General features: G+C 37.3%; 1 protein-coding gene across 7 annotated transcripts in view; it reads right to left on the bottom strand.

Annotated features, from left to right (window-relative positions):
* The window catches only part of CNTNAP4 (contactin associated protein family member 4), a 256,272-nt gene that overhangs the window by 14,391 nt on the left and 219,024 nt on the right, over nt 1-22,857 (bottom strand). For 6 of the 7 annotated variants that reach the window (XM_065899255.1, XM_065899257.1, XM_065899259.1 and 3 more), the window contains 6 exons: nt 18,256-18,426; nt 17,316-17,534; nt 6,447-6,686; nt 4,776-5,000; nt 3,349-3,482; nt 2,420-2,507 (listed from right to left, as the gene is read on the bottom strand). In XM_065899255.1, the coding sequence (XP_065755327.1) occupies nt 2,420-2,507; nt 3,349-3,482; nt 4,776-5,000; nt 6,447-6,686; nt 17,316-17,534; nt 18,256-18,426 (1,077 nt within the window). The remainder of the gene's footprint in view (nt 1-2,419; nt 2,508-3,348; nt 3,483-4,775; nt 5,001-6,446; nt 6,687-17,315; nt 17,535-18,255; nt 18,427-22,857) is intronic. The other variant, XM_065899262.1, reaches the window with a different exon arrangement.

Raw genomic sequence — 22,857 nt, 5'->3', positions numbered from 1 at the left:
ACAAGGGAGCCAAACAGACTTACAAAAATGAAAAACACAGTTGATAAGTGTGAGCACATGAGAATGTGTCTTGCGGACCTCCAACTAGATGAGAGGAATTGACCAAGGGCCCCAGCTGCTGGGCTCTGAAATCCACCCTCTTACTTGGGCCAGTGCCTTGCTTCCCATGGGCTGTTCCCAGCCAACAGCTGATCATAGCAGGGACTCTAAGGCAGACCCATCCTTTGGAAACATGGGACTCCTCTGATGGATGACAGACTCATGGGCTCCCCAAAGACTGTTTAACCTTTGTTGACTGCACAGAAGTCTAGGATGCTTCTGTCTAACTTTCCCTCCCTCTCTCCTTCACCTGAAGGCAGAGCTGCATGGCATCTGATGGCTCTCCCAGTCTTGCCAAGCTCTCTCCACACGTTCTCTTTCACAAGTGTCCCCTTAATAAAATCCTCACATGGTTAATTTTGTCTTGGGCAGTGGCTTCTTGGAGGACCCTGACTAACATACTAAGAAACTTCAAGATTGAGTAACTCTCTGGAAAACTACTAGTTCCATTTTAGCATCAATTTTGCTATAAGTTAATATACCATATTACAATATAATAATATAGTACATAACATTTTGTTGTAAATTCATATACCATACCATATGACCATAAATTTTTAGTCTCCTTTGAGTTACAAATGATTTGAATGTAATATTAGTCCTTGGTCAAGATCCACACCTTAGGCATGTACCAAACAAATTCTTACTTTTGAACTTGAATCTGAATTTTCAGCATGAGTGACATGCATTTTAATAACACTCTGTTCTTGAATGAAAACATTAACATCTTTAACTCCTCATTAATCTGCGATATTCATTATAAAAAGGGAGACAAATATTTATATAATGAGTGCTATTATTCTACTGTTTGAGTAATACAAGCCTCCTCATAAAATGCAGATGAGTTTCCCAATTCTTTTATAATATATTTGACTTACTTCTATTCACACAAAATATTTTCATCAGCAACTCTGGCATTAAATTTGAAGATGTTATTTCTTCAAAAATATGATTTTATCAACATTATGCATAATTGTTAGAATTTCCTATCTTGCATTTTACATTTTTATGTAAAATGCCTCATCTCAGACCTTGCTAGACTGAGGAGCTCTTGAAATCGGGATTGGTTATAATTATCTGATTTTTTAATTACTGTAGTTGAATTTATGTAACTTATACTATGAAACTCACTTGGGATATTCCAATTAAGCTTCCAAGTATCTAAGTAGTACTTTGCACATATTTTTTGTCTCCACTATAGCATACTGGAAGAACAATGCAATTGATACTTCCCCTGCTTGTTTGGAGAATAAGAGCGTACAACACCGGTGCCTATCATAGTACTAGAAAGCCTATAAATATTTACCAACTTAACTATTAACCTTCTCAAGGGCCGATATTTTGATCATTCACCCACAGGTCTGATCAAACATTCTCAAGATTCGGAGATTATGTACAGGGAATGCAAGAAATGGTATATCAAGGTATAAGTAACTGAAAAGGTCAAAAAAATAAAAGATTCCATTCATTATCTTGGACAAAATATTCGAGGTTAGGGTCAAATATCAAACTAGGAAGGAAAACCAGACTACAGAAAGTCTCCCACCCCCACTTTTATAACTAAAAAGAAAATCCCTCTTAAAATGTACTGCCCCTCTTTCCGTTTAGTCCTTGCTGGCAAGTAGAAAGAAAAGCGCACATATTTTGATGTTAAAATGGCAAGAGTATGTTTCTACTTCAGTGCTATTATCAGAAGTAACTAGTGAATAGAAATAAGAATTATAAGGCATTTAGATAGACACTGGGTTATAAGTCATCGGGTTCTAGCAGGAGTGGCTGGCCACTGCATCTCAACAAGGCAAACAGGATCCAGGCCACAACCTAAAGCATGTTCACTAAGCAGCAGAAAAGCAATTGCTTCCTCCTCCGTTTTCTTTTAGATCTAATCCTAGTTTTATCATTAGATGATGGTTTATATATTTGGCAGCTGACTGATACACAGTCTGTTATTTCTACTTTTATTTGATATTCTTGAAGTGTGAGGGCAGTACCGTGTTTCATTACGCTGGACTGACGCGTGGCACACGCCAGAGTGGCATTACTATCCAAGTAGCATGCTTGCTCATCTTGCAGAATGTCCCTACTCACGATTACGTATACCCCTGAGAAAGTACAGCTTCTGCCTTGATTATCATTCACTTCAGAAATGAAATTATGCAAGAGATTTCTTTTGGCATGATGAATTTGCATGTGGCGTGTGTGTGTGTGTGTGTGTGTGTGTCTGTGTCTGTGTGTGTGTGTGTCTGTGTGTCTGGCGTATGACTCTTCTGGTCCATGTTTATGCATCATGCTTAGGCGAAAGGCCATTCCTTTTACTCACCTAGAATCCTGCCCAGTACAAGGGATCTGACCGCACTGAGTTCTGTACCTGATGCAAGGTGGACTTGTCTCCTCGCTTTCCCATCAATCTATAAAATTGGTACATGAGGTGCAAACATCCAAACGGATGCCGTTGTTGAGAAGAGGACAGGAGGCAAAGGAAGACAAAAGAAAATGATAAAATAGGCAATAGTTAATATGGCCCCAAAGATTGAGGAAAACAAAGTTTAAAGAGTTAGTCATTTATACAGGTGAATATTATTTTCTAAACTATTTCTGTGCACCCTCAGATACCAGTGCACCCCACCTTCTATCCCCTTATATCACTTTATTTTTCTCCACTGTATAAGAAAGCCAAAATGGGGAAAACCAGCAAAAAGATACAAGCTATTCTCATCTTGATATTTTTACTTAGCTGGGTATTTTCACTTGAGTCATTCAGCTAAGAAATTTTCCTCTACCTAGAGGGCTGAAATATTAGTGCTTTTCTTCAAAAGCTGGTAGAGTGAATAATTCAACTTTCTCTGCTGTAATTCACATCATTTTAAAATTTATTCTGATATTGCAATCATTAATTTCTGTGCTAGAATTATGGTTGCATGTATACCCATCTGAAGTAAACTGGTTTCATTAGAGTAGCAATGGTCTTACCAATAGCATAATATGCTAAACTAGAAAGTATTTCCCTCCTGAGTAAAGCAAAACAAATAGGAAAGTTTGGCAATTTTAAGTATCAAATATTAATAATATTTTGGACAGAATCTTATTGCTTAAAAAAACTGAACACGTCTGATGGTCTATGATCTATCCAAGAGCAGCAACTGAAAGGATGTCTTTGTTTAATCTATCCATTATCCAATTTCTGCTGTAGGTCCTTCTTGCCAGGGAGCATAATTTCAACCATTGCTTCTGTTGCATTTTCTCTATTACCTCCACAAAGACCACTGCTTCTTCCCTGTTAATCTTTACGTGGTGAAGCTGTCCATCAGCCATGTTTTTGAAATCAAAGTTAACAATGTCGGGTTCTTGATGTCTATTTAGCTTGTACCTGATCTGCAAACTTCCTAAAGTAGGGGGGAAAAGTTATATTTTAGTTAAAATTGTATTTTAAAAACGACTTAAAAAAACTCAAGAGTCCTGTTTTGATATTTATTTATTTCTGAGGGAAAATTCACAGTAGTTCATTTGGACATACCCTTTCCTCATAATCCCTAGAAGTCAGTTTCCGTGTGAAATTGCACTATTTTCAAAATCAAGAGCAAATGTGCTGCGAATAAGCAGGCTCTTTCCTGCAAAATTTTAATTTGTCAAATATGTGAGCAAGCATTTGCAAATCTCTGTACTAGCCTCTAACTTAAAAAGTAAGATTTAGTATATTATGAAGCACCAAACTACCGTGGAATATTGCAATAACGCTGTTTCTATCATCTCATCTTTCAAAAAATATATATCTACCATTCCTGAAATGCAACTGATGAATGGAATTATTATAAGCAAACACTACTCACTTAATTGCCTGCAAAGATGTCAATAAATTTACTTCACAGGATATCTTCCAGTTTAACAGAGAAAATGTCCTAATATATGTAGATAAGCTTCAAGCTCAAAATGTATACAGTGAGGAGAAATATATTTATTGGACAATATTATTTTTATTTTGGTGTTCAGTGACCTTGGGCCATATTTGATTTAGTTGAAATGATATATTCACATGTTTGTATGTTCGTTTGTTTTCCTCACCCAGAGGATTTACTCATAACATTTTTATCTCTAATCCAGACAAAGGGAAGAGAACAATAACAGTAAGTGGTTTTCTGTAGCACACACGTCCTAAGCCACATACCATTACCCTACATCGATGTACTAGCATTTCCCGTGACTACTTTATGGCCGAAAATCAGAACCAACAGATTATTTTGTGGACGTTTTCTTACACATAATGCTAGTTTGTTAACGTTCTCTCAAAACTTCTCTACTTTGATTCAAAGGAAATTACTTGTTATGTACAAATAGGCATCTTATTTCAAAATGAACCACAAAACTGATACTGATAATGGAAGAGTAAAGTGATCCTAGCAATGATAAAATATAATAAATATTTTATCTACATAAATAAAAATTCACACTGATTGCGTTAAATTACCCAAATTATAAAGCGATACAGGCATTTTAAGTGTTTTAAATAGTCCTTTTAGATTAAGCTGATAGGACAGGACTGAAAACACAAAACTGAATACACAGGACAGGCACACTTCTTTTCCTGTTTGTAGTTTGAGCAGCGGGAGCAATGAGAAGGATCCACGTTGTTCCTGACCTAATGTTCTAACCCAGTTTTCCCTCGTCTGAACAGCACTCACCATTTTTGGCAATGATAACCGAAAGGTATTCTTTATAAAAGGAGTTGACGTAGAGCAGCAAGCTCGGGGTCCGTGTGGTGCGGAAGCTAAACTTGATCGTTTCCTTGCTTAGCCTCATGTCACCGTGAAATGAAGCCGCGTGGGAGCTGGAATTTTTACTTAGGGAGTAATTTTCTTGAAAATTGTAAATCACAGATGAGCCAGATCCAAAATAGGCAGAAATCTCTGAAATGATAAGCACATTTTACATTAAAAAATTTAAGAAACAAGGATGTTGTCTCGGTTATACTGATACTTTTCAAATTTAAAAAATAACTATCCAAACTTTTAAAAATCATTTTACTTACACAAGATTAATATCCTAAATTCACACATAAACACACACACACACACACACAAATAGATTTGTATAAAAGTGAAGAAGGTGGTGGGAGAGGTTAACTAGCTCGGGATCCCAGAACTCTGCTTTCCTCCATTACTATACAGGGCAGTTGTTGAACGTGAGCTTCAGATGGTGCTCACAGATAACTGTAGCAACATCTCCACTCCCTCAGGGCTTTAGGTTTTTTGCCTGTTTATTATTTTTACTATGTATAGATACACGTTTGAGATCCTACATAACATGTGGATGCAGAATAACATTCCTGATTACACTTAGCAAGATGAACTGGAAAGCATTTAGATCCAGAAAATAAAGGCATCCTCTTATAAAGACATGAGGATGTAAAGACACAGGTCTTAGTTCTAACTTTAAACGCGAGAAGCATAGAATGGTAGCAGCAGTGATTGATTACCACAGGTTGATTTCAAATGATAACTTATTCCTGATAAAAAGTAGATGACCTGAAGAGTGCACTTTGGCCAACTTTCCATTAAATAATCTCAAAGGCTTTCATTGCAAATCAGGGACTGATTCAATTTGCAGCCAGTTTTCGTTAGCCTCCTTCAGGTAAAGGTTCAGTAGCCCAGAAACACTTAAATAAAGCAACTGAATTAAACTGGTTGACATTCTTCTATGAGGAACTATAGCAAACATTTGTCTATTCATGGAAGTCTGTTCAGAACGCTGAGTACTACACTCAGTTCGTTCCTTCTTCCATGACACGGATCAGTGAACAAGACCAGCTGAAAAACAGTCCACTGTTTCACTTCGCCAACAGACAGTAGGCATTTCACAGAGCAAAACGACTGAGTATCTCTATTTTGTTACACATCAATACTGAACGGAAGCGTTATTTATATTCCTGGAAATAATATTTGTTTGGGAAAACAACAAAGCTTCCTAAATGTCTTTGCATTGCTGACCATCTTCAAAAATAACAATAATGCTTTTAATGATTTGAAAAATGGGAACTGCCCATGGGACTGGTTGTTGACACCCATATTACTTAAGAGCATTAGCTGTAGATAGAAAAGATCAGACTGCGCAGCCAACACTCTACAACACCTAGAGGCGACTATTACAGGGTTTACCATCGATAAACACGGTGTTCAAAGAACCGCGGCAAATATTTAAGTAATGAAATGTCATTGGCATAAAATAGGCCATTTGCCAAAAAAAATTCAGAAATGGAAATACTTTTGTTTCAAACAGCTACAGAGAAAAAGAACTGTGGGAGGTTTTATTCACGTTCGATTGTCTTGCTGCTGGGGCACCCACGTCACACTCACCGTCTGAGCAGAACGGCCCTGCGTATGCAGAGGAGGTGCAGTCACAGGAGAAGCCGCTGGGCTTTTCCCTGCACTTCCCGCCGTTGTGGCACAACTTCCCGTAGCTGCTGCAGTGCCCTCTGCAGCCCGGCTCCACTCCCGGAGTCACCTTGGCTCTTTCTTCCAGGTCCAGGGCCATTCCGTTCAACTGCAGAGACCGAATGCATCCCAGAAAGCCCCTCTGTCGGGTGGCCGTTCCACCTAAAAGGGAAATACTGCAAATGCAAACACGTTCCTAGGTGTTTTGTTCAGGATTTTAAGACCACACAAAACTGAGGCCTCACGGAGGGCGGCCAAAATCATGGCCTTAACAGAGAACCACTGGAGTCTGAAGAGCCAATATACTTTCAGAAGCACGATTTGTGACAAAATAGTAGAAGAATTCAAAAAGATAAAACATTGATTCACGTTTTTTTCCCCCAAAGGTTGAATTTGTTATAGATTTGTTTTCTAAAAGAGTTCTATTAAACTTTAAATTGGAGACTTTTTTAAAATCAGTCTCTTTATTTTAAAGAACTTAAAGGCTCTTTCATTCAAAATAACAGTGATATGCATTGATATTCTTATGTAGAAACTAACCTTTTCCTTTCAATTTTAAATAAGCATATATTTGTGGGTAAGTGTGGTTCGTCCTTCACACTGAAACCTGATCCTGATGCCGGGACAGTTTTAATTTAGTGAGAACTATGAAGGAATCCTTGAGTTTTTCTAACTTGACTGTGCGTTGATGTGATCTTTTGGTTGTTATCTTTTCATCAAAAACACACAGCATCAGTTTGAGCACCAGAGTATTTGCTTCTGTCAGGCATATTTCCCAGTGAATTTTTTCTAAGTGTTGGACCAATGTTCATTGTTAGAGATTCTCAACGAAATCAGGAAAGGGGATTAATGAGGACACACAGTGGTATAACATTTATTGAATAATATATAACAACATGTATTTACCAAGTCACCCTTGAAGAGGTTTACAGTGTTTGGGTGGAATCAGACCCTGCTATTCTAAGGCAGAGGTTCTCAAACGTTAAGGAATATGAGTACTACATGGAAAGGCTTCTTAAAATACAGGGTCAGGGGCTTGTCCCAAGAAATACTGATTGTGTGGACCAGAAAAAAAGGCTGTGAATCTAAACGGTCAACAAGCACACAGGTGAACCTGATGCAGACAGTCACTTAAAGCACTGTCTTAATGGGAATGTAAGCTCTGGATGCACTTGCACATACACTGGTGCCCAGGAACACCATACATTAATGCTCAGAATTTGAAGGAGGAAAATAGTGTCCTAATCTAAATAATCTGGGTGGTTTACCCAGAGACAGTTAGGTGGTCTTGGGGCCTCTCAAAAGGAGCTTCATCTTTGAACAGACGATGTTGCCTCACCTCCAGGATCCCATACCTGCTCTGTACCTGTACTCTCTTCCCAGAATGTGTTAACTCTCCCTACACGCCCAACCCTAACTTCATTTAGCTAGTTCCTCATCTAGCCTCATTTACCTAAGGTCTCCTATTCTCAGAGATTCAACAGGTTTTTTGGTTTTGGTTTTTTGTTTATTTTTTGGTATTTCAGAACCAAAATTTGGCCAGAAAGGCCCCAAATAAGTACGTCTTTGTCACCATCTAGCAAGCTTTACTTCTGTACAGTGTTCCTTGTATATTATCAGTGTATCTCCAGCAAAATACACATTCAATAAGGGCTATTTCAATCACACTATATCCCCAAAACAAAGAACAGTGCCTGACACATAATAGCTGTGCAACTATTATAATCATCTATAATTATAATTATGTATAATTATAACTAATTATCAATTAATATTGATAATAATTATTACTTCTCAATGAATTTACTGTTAGTAAATAATTAACACACTCATTCACTAAACCAACTGTACCTTAGGAGTAGTAGATGGGAGCTTGGTGCTTCAAAAGTTGAAGAGAGGTACAGCCTTTCCTCACAGGGATGTTTGGGTCCCTGGGACTGAGATTGTCAATAAAACTCAATAAATATTTCTGAATCAATTAATTCTATGTTTTTGGATAATGAAACACCATGAAAAGGACAATAAAAGAATTTCTGAGAATTCTGAACTCACGGTACTAATGCTACTTAGTCTTATATTTCAAATGACTGTATTTAAATATCTGTATTCAAATGGCTTCAGTTGACATAATTTGTGTCTTTTCAATGAAGAATATGAAAGTCTTAAGGGTGTGGGTCATATTTTCTATTTATAAATCCAGATGAAGTATGGTACGAAGCCAGACATCTTACAATTCCAGTTTATGTGGGCAAGGAAGAGAAGGACTTGCTTTTATCCCAGAGTTTCAGAATTGCTGACACAAATTGTTTCATCCGTCCTACATTTACTCAATCTCCTGCCATCCTTGAAGTCTCTCTTCTCCCCTTACCTTGAGGACATCTTTTCTCTTCCTTCCACATCAAAGCTGCTGCTAACTCAACTCAGTAAGAAAGTCTAGGGCTCAGTCAAGTCTGTGACAGAGATTCTTTCGGCATCCTTGCTGGAGTTTTCTTTCCTGGGAAAGGAAGGCAGCCTGCAGCCTTGGTTTTAGCTTTGGCCCAGGCACTCGTTGGAGGAGGGCCAGATACAGTGAAATCTGGATTAGAGGTGTATTCCTGGTGTATTTCATGGACTTCGTGTTACAGTATTTTAAACCACAGTGTAGAGTTTATAGTACACAGTAACGTTAAATCATGGCCTGTTATGCATTTGTCACTCTGAAACATCTACAGTCTCTCTGATTTAGGGGTTTGTCTCATTCTACCAGTGACATAATGATAACTAAATAACCCAGAGTCCAACAACTGAATAATCCATTTTCATTGGTTCCAATTCATTCATTCTTGTTTGTTTTCTGCTGTTTTGTTTCAGATGATGAGGAACTAGAGGCATAGAAAAGTCCAGGGGCTAGCCCATGGGCACAGCTGAGAAATTTTAGAATAAACACGTTTAGTCTGAGGCAGAGTTAAGACTAAAACCTACAGTTGGCCTTTCGCTACAAGGCCGCCCCTTTCCTCTCCATATAAGAATATGGTCAAAGAAGAAAACTTCCATTTTCTTCTCCTCAGATCACTTTTGGTTTGAATGGCATTTCAGTTCTGCAAGCTTTATTTAGCAGCTCTTTGCTGGACACTGTCTGACATTGGAGGTACAGAGTTATATGCAACTAATCGTGGTCTCAGAGATCTCACAGTCTAGTAATGGATTTAGACAGACGTGAGCACAACATGGTGTCAGTGGCAGAAATAGATACCCCGTGGAGAGGAAGGTCAGAGGATGGGGATATTAACAGGTGAAAATACACATGTAGACATGTGAAATACATGCCTAAAGAGCATTCGTAATAGTGAGACGAAAATCAACAGTTTTGTAAACAGGACTTCTTAATTCCATACTTTTAAAGAGTTAATGGTTGCCTAATCAAACAGTTTAAAACTACATTTTTAAATTACCAAAAAAATGTAATGTCTAATTAGATATAAACATTTGCAGCACACATGTATTGAGGATTTTTACTTTACCATTAGGTTTCAAGTTAATAACCTTTTATTTTAAGATGTAACTGTTCAGGAAAACATGACCAATGTAAATAGGATTGGGCCTGAAAGCTTAATTAAAGATTCCAATGACTTTTCTGGGTTAGAGTATGTCCAATTAAAAGGAGTTGCAGTTTGATTAATTGATTCTGGAGGTTTCTGCTGAGCTATTGTGTTTGGAACTGTCTTCCAATTAATTTTCTATCAATTTACCTGCCATACTATATCAGATATAATGGATTCTGTAACTTCACAAACACTGAGTATTCTGTGAAACAAATACCCAACACTTCTACGTGGATGAATGTAACTGAACCTGTTCCCTTACATAACAGTATTGGGATCCTGCACCTAAATAAGTGCGCAAGGTGCTGCGTAGAGACTGAGCCCAATCCCTTTATCACATTCCACACTCTCAGGAAGTTAGACTAAGTGACAGATGCTACTGTCACAGAGTACAAGCTGGCTCTTTCCTCTGCCAATTTTCCACTACTTTTGTGGCAGGAAGACCTTTCATTTTTTAATGGCAAATTATTTATGTGCTGTGCTTGAATATTACTGAGGATTAACTGGGAACAACTGTGTGATTTGCCCAGGGGCCTTAGAGGAAAAAAGAAATCAAGATCCCCACACTTCTCTTCAAAATCCAAAGTTACAGAAGCTTGTCAGAGTACAGGGGTTCTCTCTGACCAGGGCGCTGTGCAGAGAAAGGCAGGGAAGGCCCTGATCATGGGTCACCTGGGGGCAGGGAAGTGACTGGGCATGAGGGCTGGGCCACAACCGAGTCAGGGGACTGACGGGAAAAGCGGTCCTCTGTACGTCACGCGTTGGACCTTCAGTCCTGTCCTTCCCAGCCATCCCCTAGGTCTGGGGAAGATGCAGCCCTGCAGCAATGATGGTATCAGTCAGTGTAGAAAGCTGTGAGCCTGGAAGCCCAGCTATAATTTTGCCATGGAATGTTCCTCACTGAGCAAAGCCCTGGCCGGGCTGGGAAGAGGAGGACTGTTTTCCCTCACGTTTAAAGAACGATCATGGTTGAAAGAGGCAGGTGGTATAAGCAACCGTGTCACAGGCAGAAAATTCAGTCACTTTTCCCTGAACCAGAGTCAGTGGTAAGCACACGTCCCAGTGGTAGTGGCAGCAGGGAAAAATGGGTCTACTCAGACTTAAGGCCACAGCACTGTCTGGTTTGACCATACTAAGGTCTATTTCAAAGAAATGAATGTTGGTGGTATTAGTCATATTCTCTGATTTCAAGAGATCCCATCTGAATTCTGATTTTAGTCAACAGTCACTCAGATTTGCTCGCTAGACACAGAAAAGTACACTGGGAGCTTCTTTGGCTAATCATGAAAAAGACATCTCGAGGAGGGGAGAAGAAAATAATTGAAATAAATGATATGATTACATTAAAGAGAAATGTGACTTTTATTGCACTGCACTTTGGTAATGAGGGAACATATTTACGGCTACAAAAGAAAATTAGTCTGTAATAAAAATTATTCAAACATAAAGTTGTTTGGCATGCTCTTCCTGTAACTATATTTTAGCCTATCAAAAACAAACCGAAAGCAAAAAGAAAAAAATCTAGAATATATTATAATTGAGAACTTCTGCTCATCAAAAGACACCATTACCAAATGTGAAAATGCAATCCACAGAGAAAAAGGAAAATATCTGTAGTGAATTTACCTGAAAAGGACTCATCCAAAATATATAAAGAATTCTACAATTTGTTTTTAAAAGAGGACAACCCTGTAAAAATGGGCAAGAGATCTGAAGAGCCACTTCATAAAGGACGCTGCCCAAATGGCCAACAGAGATTTGGTAGAGTCTCCTGATGCTTGGCATACGCTCATTCCTGTGACCCAATAACTCCATCCCACGTACACAGCCCACAGATACACAAGCATATGTTCACCAAAAGACCAGCACAACGATGTGTTTGTAATATGCAACTTTGAAAGTATACAAATGCCCATCAACAGTAAATAAATATCTCTGTACTGGCACTGCCAGTGTCCCAAAAGCTCCCCAGGCCATATGAGTGTGTAAGCAGGTTGAAAACCAGCTTTCAGAGCTTCAGTATGCTTAGAGTTCAGCATTAGCCTTTGAGTATGGCATTTAGAGATTGTTTGCTCTTGATACTTAATAAATATTTGTAGGTTTGATGCAGTTCAAATGCAATGTAAATGACTTGTGAGTCTACGTCAGGAGTCCTTACTTCTCCTTCGGGCCCTGGTCCCAAAGTATCGAAATGAAGTCCGCCCCGTTTAATAACCTGTCAGTGAAAAATTTAGGCTGCAAACAAAAATTTTAGAGCTGGTTGAATGAAAATCAATTCAAGGCTAATTTAAGACGCTTCTAAGAAAAATGCTGAGTTTACAAGCCAAAACAGAAAATGACCACTGTCACAATTCAGCTTAAAAAAATGACTGATTCTTTTCTCTGCCTCATTTCCGTGGTTGGAGCATGTCTGTGGGTGTAAAACACCCACAGCAGTGACTCTCAACATTGAGTCCTCAGTGTTTACAAGGTCAAGGGCATATGTTAATCACACCCATCAGCGTCATGTTGCTAAACTTCTTTTTGAAGGTAGGGAACAGCACCTCTGAATAGGACTGTTTAACTAAGATAGGTCGTAAATCACACACATACAAAAAAGGACAAAGCGAGAGAATGTGAAAAGGTTGGTGAAGACCCAGTGCCATAATTTAGAACAAGAATAGAGAAAGATGGGCTACAAATAGGAGGGGAATCATCATTTTTACACTGAAAAGCAAGGTAATGGTTGAGATTAATTGGGGGAAGGGAAGATGTTCATTGCATTGTCACTACTGTTCTTCATCTGACTACCACACTACATTAATGTTAACTTTTTCATACGAGGATTTCTGTTCATTATTTTATTACTCCTTCACTTCGCATGCCATCCTACAGTTTAGATTAGTTGAAGACAGTTGTGCCAATATTGGGAACTGCAGGGATTGTTAAAGTCCTTCTGTTATAATTCTGTGGTGTAGGCTAACACCAGCTAAATCTCCAAAACTACCTATCATTTCCTTATTCCTATTTCAGCTGCCATATAATTGTTGCCCAGCTGAATCACGTTTTTAGTCATGCTTTCTATTTATTTTTACTGATTTTGTTCAGAAGTTAAAGCATTAGTCTTGCCTCAGAGTTTTACTCTGAGATGTGAACACACTTTATGATTGGTCTTTAGGGGACAGAGTGAAGCAAGCAATGGAGAAAAGCACACTGGATTCTTTCATGTTATCCTCTTGCGGCAGTCGCTTCTGAGAGACTGCCAAAAACTCTAATCTCAAAGTAACATGGACAAATATCATCAACATAGGTCTGGCTGTGGTAGCACAGGGAGCTGGACAGAATAATTTAATTCAAAATTAACATACATTCAAATATCTGCAACGTTCTACTTGTAGGTAAAAGTGTTAAAGATAGTATCTCAAACAAACAAATTTCTACATTATCGAAATTTCTACTGTTTCATAATTGTAGTACTATAAAATAACTCCATTTAGTATTTGAAATATTCCACAACAGGTTTAATGTTTTGTGCTATATTTGTTTACAAACAAGAAGGTGAATTTTTGGTAAAAGCTGCTAAATGCTGGGGTAATAACATAATCTAACTTTGACAGACTGATACTAACTTGGTCTTTCAGTTTTGCCCTGTAGTTATAAAAACTGTGTTTCCACATAATTTAAAACATCACCGTCATCACCATGTGTCTGAATTTAAACATTTTTATCAGGGAAAAGAAAGTGACGCTGAAAACTGTAGACTTACTCTTTGCAATTATCTCTATCTCATTCATTTGTCCTGATACCCAAACACAAATGATAGTCGTTATGCACGGCTGAAAATACTGATCAGTCATAATTATTTTTTAATATGGATGGGTGAACTACAAATTAAGCTCTTGAACCTGTAAGTAAGGGAAATGAAATTGCCCTTTAAAATTTTAACCAGAAAATCAATTATATTGGATTAAAGCAGAGCCAGTCACCCAAGGATCACTGGCTCTGAGAGCAGACTTAACTCCAGCACTTTGAAGGTATTAACACACGGGCAAACAGTTTCTAAGACAACGTCCTTCTACATGTGACGCGCTGGCACAGAACATATGAACAAAGCAGCCAGATTTCCTCGTGAGAGTGTGATTATGGGGCGGGTGGAACCTCATTGAAGGAGGTGGGATATTTTCTCTGGACTATGAAGAAAGACCAGGGGTCTTTTCCAGCCTGGCACAAGTGTGGTCTGTATTGTATATGTGGGACCAGGGAACAGCTTTAATCATGCTACAAGTTAGGATTAAGGAAGAAAACAAGAAAAGTTAACTTCAGGTGAAATTAAAGACTGAGAAATGATGTGAGTAACGCAAAGACCTTGCCAAAGGTTATTAGCAGGAGTAAAAAGAGTGAAACACTAACAGCGATAACCGACGCACTAGCAAGTGGTGTGCATCTCCATGTAAAATATGTCCCAACTCTCTTTATCACCATTTCCCCTTTAGCCCATGCCACCACGATCTCTCATGGGGACTGATGCCGTGGCCTGCTTCTACCCTTTCCTTCCATCCATTTTCCTCACAGCAGTAAGAGAGAACATGGAAAACGTAAATGAGACCATGCCACTCGTCTGACGCTTTAGAACAAAATCCAAATTCCTCACCATGGCCTTTGCACCATCCTCCTCTCACATCAATTCTCTCCTCAGCCACCATGACTTACTCCTTAACTCCTGAGAAGTTCATTCCCACCGCCTGGAATTCTCTTCCTTCGGATATTCCCAGGGTTCCCTCTTCTGCTTCATCTGGCCTCTGTTCCAATGTAAGGTCCTCAGAGGGGACTTCCATGAGCACCCTACTTGACATAGAAGCCCCCCAAACCAAACTGTTGCCTGATGCCTTACTTTACTTTTTACTTTATTGTATTTATCATTACCTGAAACTTTATATACATACACACACACATACAGACATATGTGTGTATGCATGCCTGTGTGTGTATATGTAAATTGTTTTTATATATATTTATATACATATTGTTTTTTTATTCTGTCTTCGTTTTTACTCTTTTATTGGCTGCCTCTTGTCTCTTCCACTGAAACATACTCTTATGAAGGCAGAGAACTACTTTTGGTCTCGGTAGTGCTACATTAAGCTAGCTAGTTTTTTACTACTTTTCACCCACTTTATGCTAATTCAGTATAACCTTTTAATTATAATTTAAATTCTATTGAATCTTCCCACAGGGGAAAGGTATTTTCATCTAGAAATTTAAAAAAATGCTGATTTGTTTGATAGTAATGTTGTAAATTGACAAATTACCATTTTGTCTTGTATGTATTATCCTATTAGCTTGGTTGGGGCCCTTTCCTAAGAGTGGTACACTCTTGCAGTAGAGGTGAAGATGAAAACAGACCCTTATGTGGCCTCTTGACAGCCAACAATGTGCCTCTACCTAAGGCTGCAAGCCTTTTTTTTTTTAACATGAGTCCATCTTTAATATTATCACATTAACCACTTCAATTTACTCAGTTACCTATGAGTAGGAAGGAGGGAACTGAATAAAGAGATTTTTATTAATAGATGTAACTTTTTATTCAGAGATCTTTCTTTCTGCCTTTCCTTTTTAATTTTCAGCAACTTTGACTTAAACATAAGAAAGATTTCAGTTTTTAAAACTTTCAAGTAACACAATCATCCTTGAATTTAACACATGTAGGAATGTCAAAAGCCTAACCAACTGCCTCATAAAGATGAAGTCTCTTAGATCTTATTAAAATTATAACACATGACTGATGGCAAAAGACTCAAGTCTGTTCGAACACACAGTTGTGTGTCATAATAGTACTTCTATTCATTACAACTACCTGAAACCAAATTAAGGCTAGGATTCCCATCAGACACAATATATAGTGACTCCATTTCTATGAAGTTAAAATTCATACGAAGAATGAAAGGTCATGCACAGGCAAACTGCAGCAGATTTCACTGAAAAATTCGAGGACTGTTTCAGCCTTCTCAATTTCTAAGAATAGTAAGGCTATTTCCTAGATCCTGACAGATTTGAAATTGCCATACCTTTTCTTGTGGCCATCTCTTATTTTTCGTAACTCAAGAAATATCTATGCCAATTTCCCGACTGAGCTCCTAGCATGTTATTGAAAGAAAAGTTATGTATTTCTTTTCATGATTTCTTTGTGATTTCCATACCCTTAAATAAGCTTCATCCTTTGCAGTTAAAGAGAATAAAACAAGGCTGTTAATCAAGAGAAGATGTAATGGGGATCTGATGAGAATTTTGTCCTAAAACATAACTCTTACAAGTGCTTGAAATATAACTTCTGATAATTTACAATTTATCCTGCTTGACAGCATTGCTGTGTCCTCATTTACACTAAAATGTATGAAAAGTGATCAAGGCATAATTCCTTGAACTTCACGGTCAATAAGTTCTGTTAAGTAATTAGCAGAGATGTAAAATAAAACAAACACACCCAGAAGGATTCTGCTATCAAGTCTCTAAAATACCAAGTGAATGTATTTAGAAAATAAAGGAACAATGTTTGGATATAAATATGAAGTAGGTGGTCACAAGACATGAGAAAAACAGGGAAAATAAGGGACACCAGAAGAACTGGTAAAACTGGTCAAATCATGGATCCTACACACTTTGCTTGTGCTTTTTTTTTTTTTTTTGCCCTGCTATTGGCCTGTTTTACACAGGGGTCACTGGTTGGCATCAGCTGGATTTACAAGGAGGGTTCTTCTACTTCCTGGGGAAAAGAGGTAAACATTTCCAATATTATATTAAAGATATTAATATTAAAGAAAAACTGAAACGAGTCACATAATCTGTAATAATAAGAATGTTTGTGTTAAATTTATACAGTGCTGTATGTCAATTATATCTCAATAAAATGGGAATGGAATAAAAGAATGCAGGTTTAGGCATCAGTCAAACACAAATTTGAATTTCATTTATTAGGTGGATTTCTGAAGACAGGTCATTTCAGCTCCCTGAAACTCAGTTACCTCGTCTGTAAAACAGAGATAATACCCATTTCACAGGTCGGTTACGAGGAAGTAATAGAACACCTGGCGCAGCCTGGAACATAGGTTCTCAATAAACGGTGATTTGGTGGTGGTGTTATCATTATCTTATAGTTGGTGTTATATTTTATTTTGGCCCATCTCTGCACTTACATCATGCAATGAAAGACAAACTCCCTAAAAGCAGGACTTACCCACAAAGAGCTGACTGTTGAGCTGCAGGAGGACATGCCCATCAGCCGGAGCGGGTTGCGTCCTTGGTGAGAGCTGATCCACTTGAACAGATGCCTCTTTCGTGTTCCTCTCAACCCTAACGTGGTGCCACTGGTTGTCGCTGAAGTGAGTGGGTGACTGCACCGAGATTTCAAAAGGCCCGTTCCCCACATCGAATGAAAATGTCACGACTGCAGGAGCTGGAAATGTCAGACATGAAGATCGTTCACGTTAGTCCCCGTGGTGGAGAGCTGAGTCTTCAATATACTCAGGAATAGCACCATAGCATCAACGGTCACTAAACATGAAGACAATGGTTTGAACCCTATGGAAGGAACCATTGATGTCGGCACAGAATAGATGTGGAATGAGACAGTAAAATACATTTGTACTTTGGGGAAAAAAATGGATTCTAAGAAATTCATCACCAGAGTTAATTTTTCATGGTGATAAAAATGAAAGCTATTTAGCCAGGGCAAGAAAACTAAACAGCATCTGGCATTTTATATAAAAATAATTTTGACAGTGATTCAAAATTTATTTAATTTCAAAAGCATGCAATATACATTTGATATCAAAATGCTAATAGCAGCCTAAGAGGATATCAAAACAATACAGCTGGTTGATTTAATTAAGTAATTTTGAAATTAACTGAGAATTTGGATTTTTAAAAATTTTTAAGTTTTTGAATTTAAAAGACTTAAGTTGGTTCTAGAGAAGACTAGTAATTTCCCCAAATTATTATATATGTTAAATATCAAGTAAATTTCTTGCAAAAACGCTATCTTAATATCAGTTTTTTTCAAAAGGACACAATGAAAAGATTCAGCTGATAAAGTAGAAACATAGTACTTTAAAAATTAGTTAAAGAATTTACTCCTAAATAGAATCCCATAGACTTCTAAGGAAAAGAAGACTTACAGCGTAGCTCTATCCGTATAAAATCAGTAATCCCCAGGTTCTCTAAAAATACCCCAGATGAAGCTGTTGTCTTAAAAAAGAAAGACACGTCTGCACTAAGTTCTCCGTGGAAAGTAGGAAAATGAAGGTATGAAGCCTCAGTATTGAAGGAAGCTGAATTCCAAAATAACCCTGTTTTTTTTTAAAGGGAAAAATAAGAAAGGAAAAAAAATTCATAAAATAAATGACATAATTACATTTTCTTTTCTTTTTTTTTTTTGCAGTTTTACTCTTAAAATATTGCTAATTTATACAAACCTGCTTTTCTTTCGGCTGTTAATTATACAGTATACAAGACGTGAAAACATGATTGGAGATTTTACAAGGGTTGAAATTCTGGATTCCTTCCAACATGGGAGAGGAATAACCACTGCAGTAACAGTCTGAAAGTTATATTTCATATAAGAAAAATAACCTGCAGCCTAAATACCAAAGCATTATGATAAGATCTACCAAACATTAATAGACATTTTTTTATAACTTGAAATTTTAAACACCTACATTACTTTGAATAACAAAAACTCTACAGAAGCTCAAAGTGTTTTTTGTTCTAATACTTCTAACGTACCTTACAGAGTTACACCACCAACTAACTGTTTTCATTAATGGGTTTTGTGATTTTCTAAACTGAGATTGGCAGTCAAAATATTCTCATCTAATTAAAGATCAAGACACTACTTACTCTGTGCTATGCTGATATGCTCATGAAAATGCACTTTTCATTCAAAACTATGTTTTATTTTGCTTATAATAGTGAAGTAGGAAAAGGGTTCTCAACATTTTTTTAAATGCTCAAAATAAGGAGAAAATGTTTAAAAACTGTAGTATAAAGTAAGACGTCTACAAAAATTATGTGGACTATAAAGTAAATTATAATTTCTGTCCAAAATACAACTTCTTATTTTCACCTTCCCATTCATTTTTTTGGTTACATCTACAAGTTTCTACAAGTTTTCTTTTGAAAAAAATATTCTCGGTCTTATAAAAACAAAGCATGGAAAAGAAAATACACATGCAGTGGCATGAAGTGACGGAAGTGAAATCCAACTGGATATACGTGGTTGATGAGAAGCATTATCGGAGAAATGAACTACGTGTTGCCGCTGCCACCAGCAAGTTGTCGACACATCAAAAATAAATATACATCTTCAGTTTTAAGCAATAGCCATCATATGTACTCACAACACTGAATGAAATTCTACTAAATTATCTTCCTGGAAGAAAGACATATTGATCCTCTGAAGTTAGAACACAGGAATTTCAAAACAATGTTTTGTTATGTTAGCAGAGAACAGATACCTCGTTAAGTTAAAAGTCACGAACTTGACTTGGCTTCTATTTGTTCCTTAGATTATGATTTATTTTCTATAAATTCTGGATCCAAACAACCAGTGCTTACATCTATTGTATTTTTTCCTGAATTTCCTATGGACCTGATTCAAAAGTCAATCCTCAGCTCCTATGTGGACAATTTTAGAGCTGAGTTTATTCAGCTGCGAATATACTTAGAGGGCTTTTTTTTCCCCCTACAGCCAAATGAAACTGTATATTTTCTGAGTATGTCGAACTTTGCCCTTATTTCCATTTTACAGCTATTTCTGTGCCTAGACATTTTGCTCTCTACGAAAGACAGCAAGCAAAGCAAAATATCAAGCCAGGGGTAATAACACATTAGTGTTCTTAGAAGTGTTTACCTGACCTATGTTTAGAAGGAATTAAATGCCTTTCTGTTGAAGTGTGTGAGCATTAAAATAAAGCTGTAACTTTAAATTATGGAGTATTATTAAATCTTGCTCATCTGGAGTGATTACTAAGAGGAACCCTCAGAATTACTTAAAGGTCTAAATTAGATATTATTACTATAAGAACATAATATCCCACTTGTTTCATTTTTATATCACAACTAACCCAATAAAGCATCGTACAGAGGGCTTCAGGGAACGGGCTGAAACAGAGGAACAATTCTTTGAATTGCTATTTTTACAATGAATGCTTCTACAGTAATGAAAACAATTTATTACCTTAGGTAGTTTAAACATTCACACACACATAGAACCACATTTATCTGGTTAGCAAACCTTATTTTACAGACTCACAATAGGTAAAAAAATGAAGTAAGAACACTTTATTGAATTAAGAAATTGCTGCTAATTCACAACAACTATAAAGACAGGAAAGGCCAATATTTCCAAATGATAGCCCAGCTCTTTACAGACTGTGCCAGGAAGCACCCAGGAGGCTCTGGGCTGCCTCTGAGAAAGGAGGGGCAAGAAAGAGGAAGCAGAGCAGAGCCCAGCAGGCAGACACCAGCCAGAAGCGGCAGGTCTTTTGAAGAGAGGATTTCATGGCTGGGGTGGATTAAAAATCCCTCAGCTACGCCCGGAGCAGACCAGAATGCAATCACTTACTATATGAATGCTCTTTATCTTCCCAACAAAATGCCATTTGCAGCAACATGGATGGACCTTGAGATTATCATATGAAGTGAAGTAAGTCAGACAGAGCAAGACAAATATCATATGATATCACTTATATGTGGAATCTAAAAAATGATACAAATGAACTTATTTACAAAATAGAAACAGACGCACAGAAACAGAAAACAAATTTATAGTTACCAAAGGAGAAATGTGGGGTGGGGGAGGATAAATTAGGAGTTTGGGATTAACATATACACACTACTATATATAAAACAGATAATCAACAAGGACCTACTGTATAACACAGGAAACTCTACTCAGTATTCTGTAATAACCTATATGGGAAAAGAATCTGAAGAAGAATATATATATATGTATGTATGTATGCTAAAAAACCATGATGCATTATTCTAAGTAATATTACTAATAATTAATAAAAGTAATTAATAATTAGTATATTCTCAATTACATTCAATATAGGGTGCTAGAGATTTGGAAAGATTCTTTCAGGGATGCCACTTACTTATTAACTTCCCAGAATTCAAAAGAAATTGTAATGAATAACGGGATCCATGTGGTTTTTTACATAGAAAAGGAAGATGTACTAAGTATTTAATTCCATACATAAAGTAAAAAGAGCCCGTATAGGAAAATTAACTTAGTAGAATATTAAGATTACAAGTAATTTTTAAAATACCTGTTTTGCTAAACTTTTATTTATATCATTTATTAATGATAATGATTCTCCTTTTAAAAGTAACAGATTTATAGAGACAGAAAGTAGATTAGTTGGCTGGGAAGATGGAAGGATTGAAAGATGACAGGGGCTAAGAGGTGAAGAGTTCTTTTTAGGGTAATGAAAATGTTCTAAATTGATTACAGTAATGGTTACACAATGCTATGAATATATTAAAAGTCACTGAATAGTTCACTTTACATGGGTGGATTGCACGGGATGTGAATTATATCTCAATAAAGATGTTTAAAAAAGGACAGTATTTGAAAAATCTGTTGTTTTTTAAGATATTGTTTTACTTTTAAAATCAAAATGCATATGACATGCTAAAACTACCTTTCCTTCTTTTTCAAAACCACTTATATGAAGTATGATTGACAAGTGAAAAGCTGTACATATTTAGTGCATACAACCTGATGAGTTTGGTAACACTGCCTTTTTTTTTTTTTTTTTAATTTTATTTGTTTATTTTTGGTGGCTTTGGGTCTTCGTTGCTGCGAGTGGGTTTTCTCTAGTTGCGGCAAGCGGGGGCTACTCTTCACTGCGGTGTGCAGGCTTCTCATTGCGGTGGCTTCTCTCGTTGCGGAGCACGGGCTCTAGGCACGCAGGCTTCAGTAGTTGTGGCACATGGGCTCAGCAGTTGTGGCTCACAGGCTCTAGAGCGCAGGCTCAGTAGTTGTGGCGCACGGGCTTAGTTGCTCCGCGGCATAGTGGGATCTTCCCGGACCAGGGCTCGAACCCGTGTCCCCCGCATTGGCAGGCGGGTTCTTAACCACTGCGCCACCAGGGAAGCCCCCAACACTACCTTTCTTAAAAGTGAATAAAATAAAATGAAATACAGAAATGCAAAGGCAAGGGATAGTTTACTAGTCAAATGAATCTTTCTGAGCACTTAATCATTTTAAAAAGCTGGAAATATGGGTTTCTTTAATGAAAACTTTTATTTTGAGATAACTGTAGATTTTCATGCAGTTGTATGAAATAATAAAGATTCTGTGTACCCTTTACCCAGTTTCCGACAATGATAACATCTTGCAAAATTGTGGTACAATATCACAGCCAGGGTACTGGCATTGATACAGTTAAGTTGCAGAACATTTCCATCACTGCAAGTATTCCTTAGGCTTCCCTCTTAAAGCCATACCCTCTTCCATCCTGCCCTCAACCCCTCCTTAACCCCGGCAACCACTAATCGGTTTTCCATTGTCATTTGAAAAATGCTCTACAAATAAAGGCATTTACTAATAAAGGCTAATGCTCAAAGGCATTAGCCTTTGAGACTGACAATTATTTCACTTATAATGACTCTCTGAAGATTCACACAGCTTGCTGTGTATGTCAATAGTTCATTCCTTTTATCTGCTGAGTAGTATTCCATGGCATGGATGTTTCACAATTTATTTAACC

Source organism: Phocoena phocoena, chromosome 20 (genome assembly GCF_963924675.1).
Source record: "Phocoena phocoena chromosome 20, mPhoPho1.1, whole genome shotgun sequence".
Classification (NCBI taxonomy): Eukaryota; Metazoa; Chordata; class Mammalia; order Artiodactyla; family Phocoenidae; genus Phocoena; species Phocoena phocoena.
The sequence above is the reverse complement of the archived record's forward strand: the minus strand, read 5'-3'. Positions and strand labels throughout refer to the sequence as shown.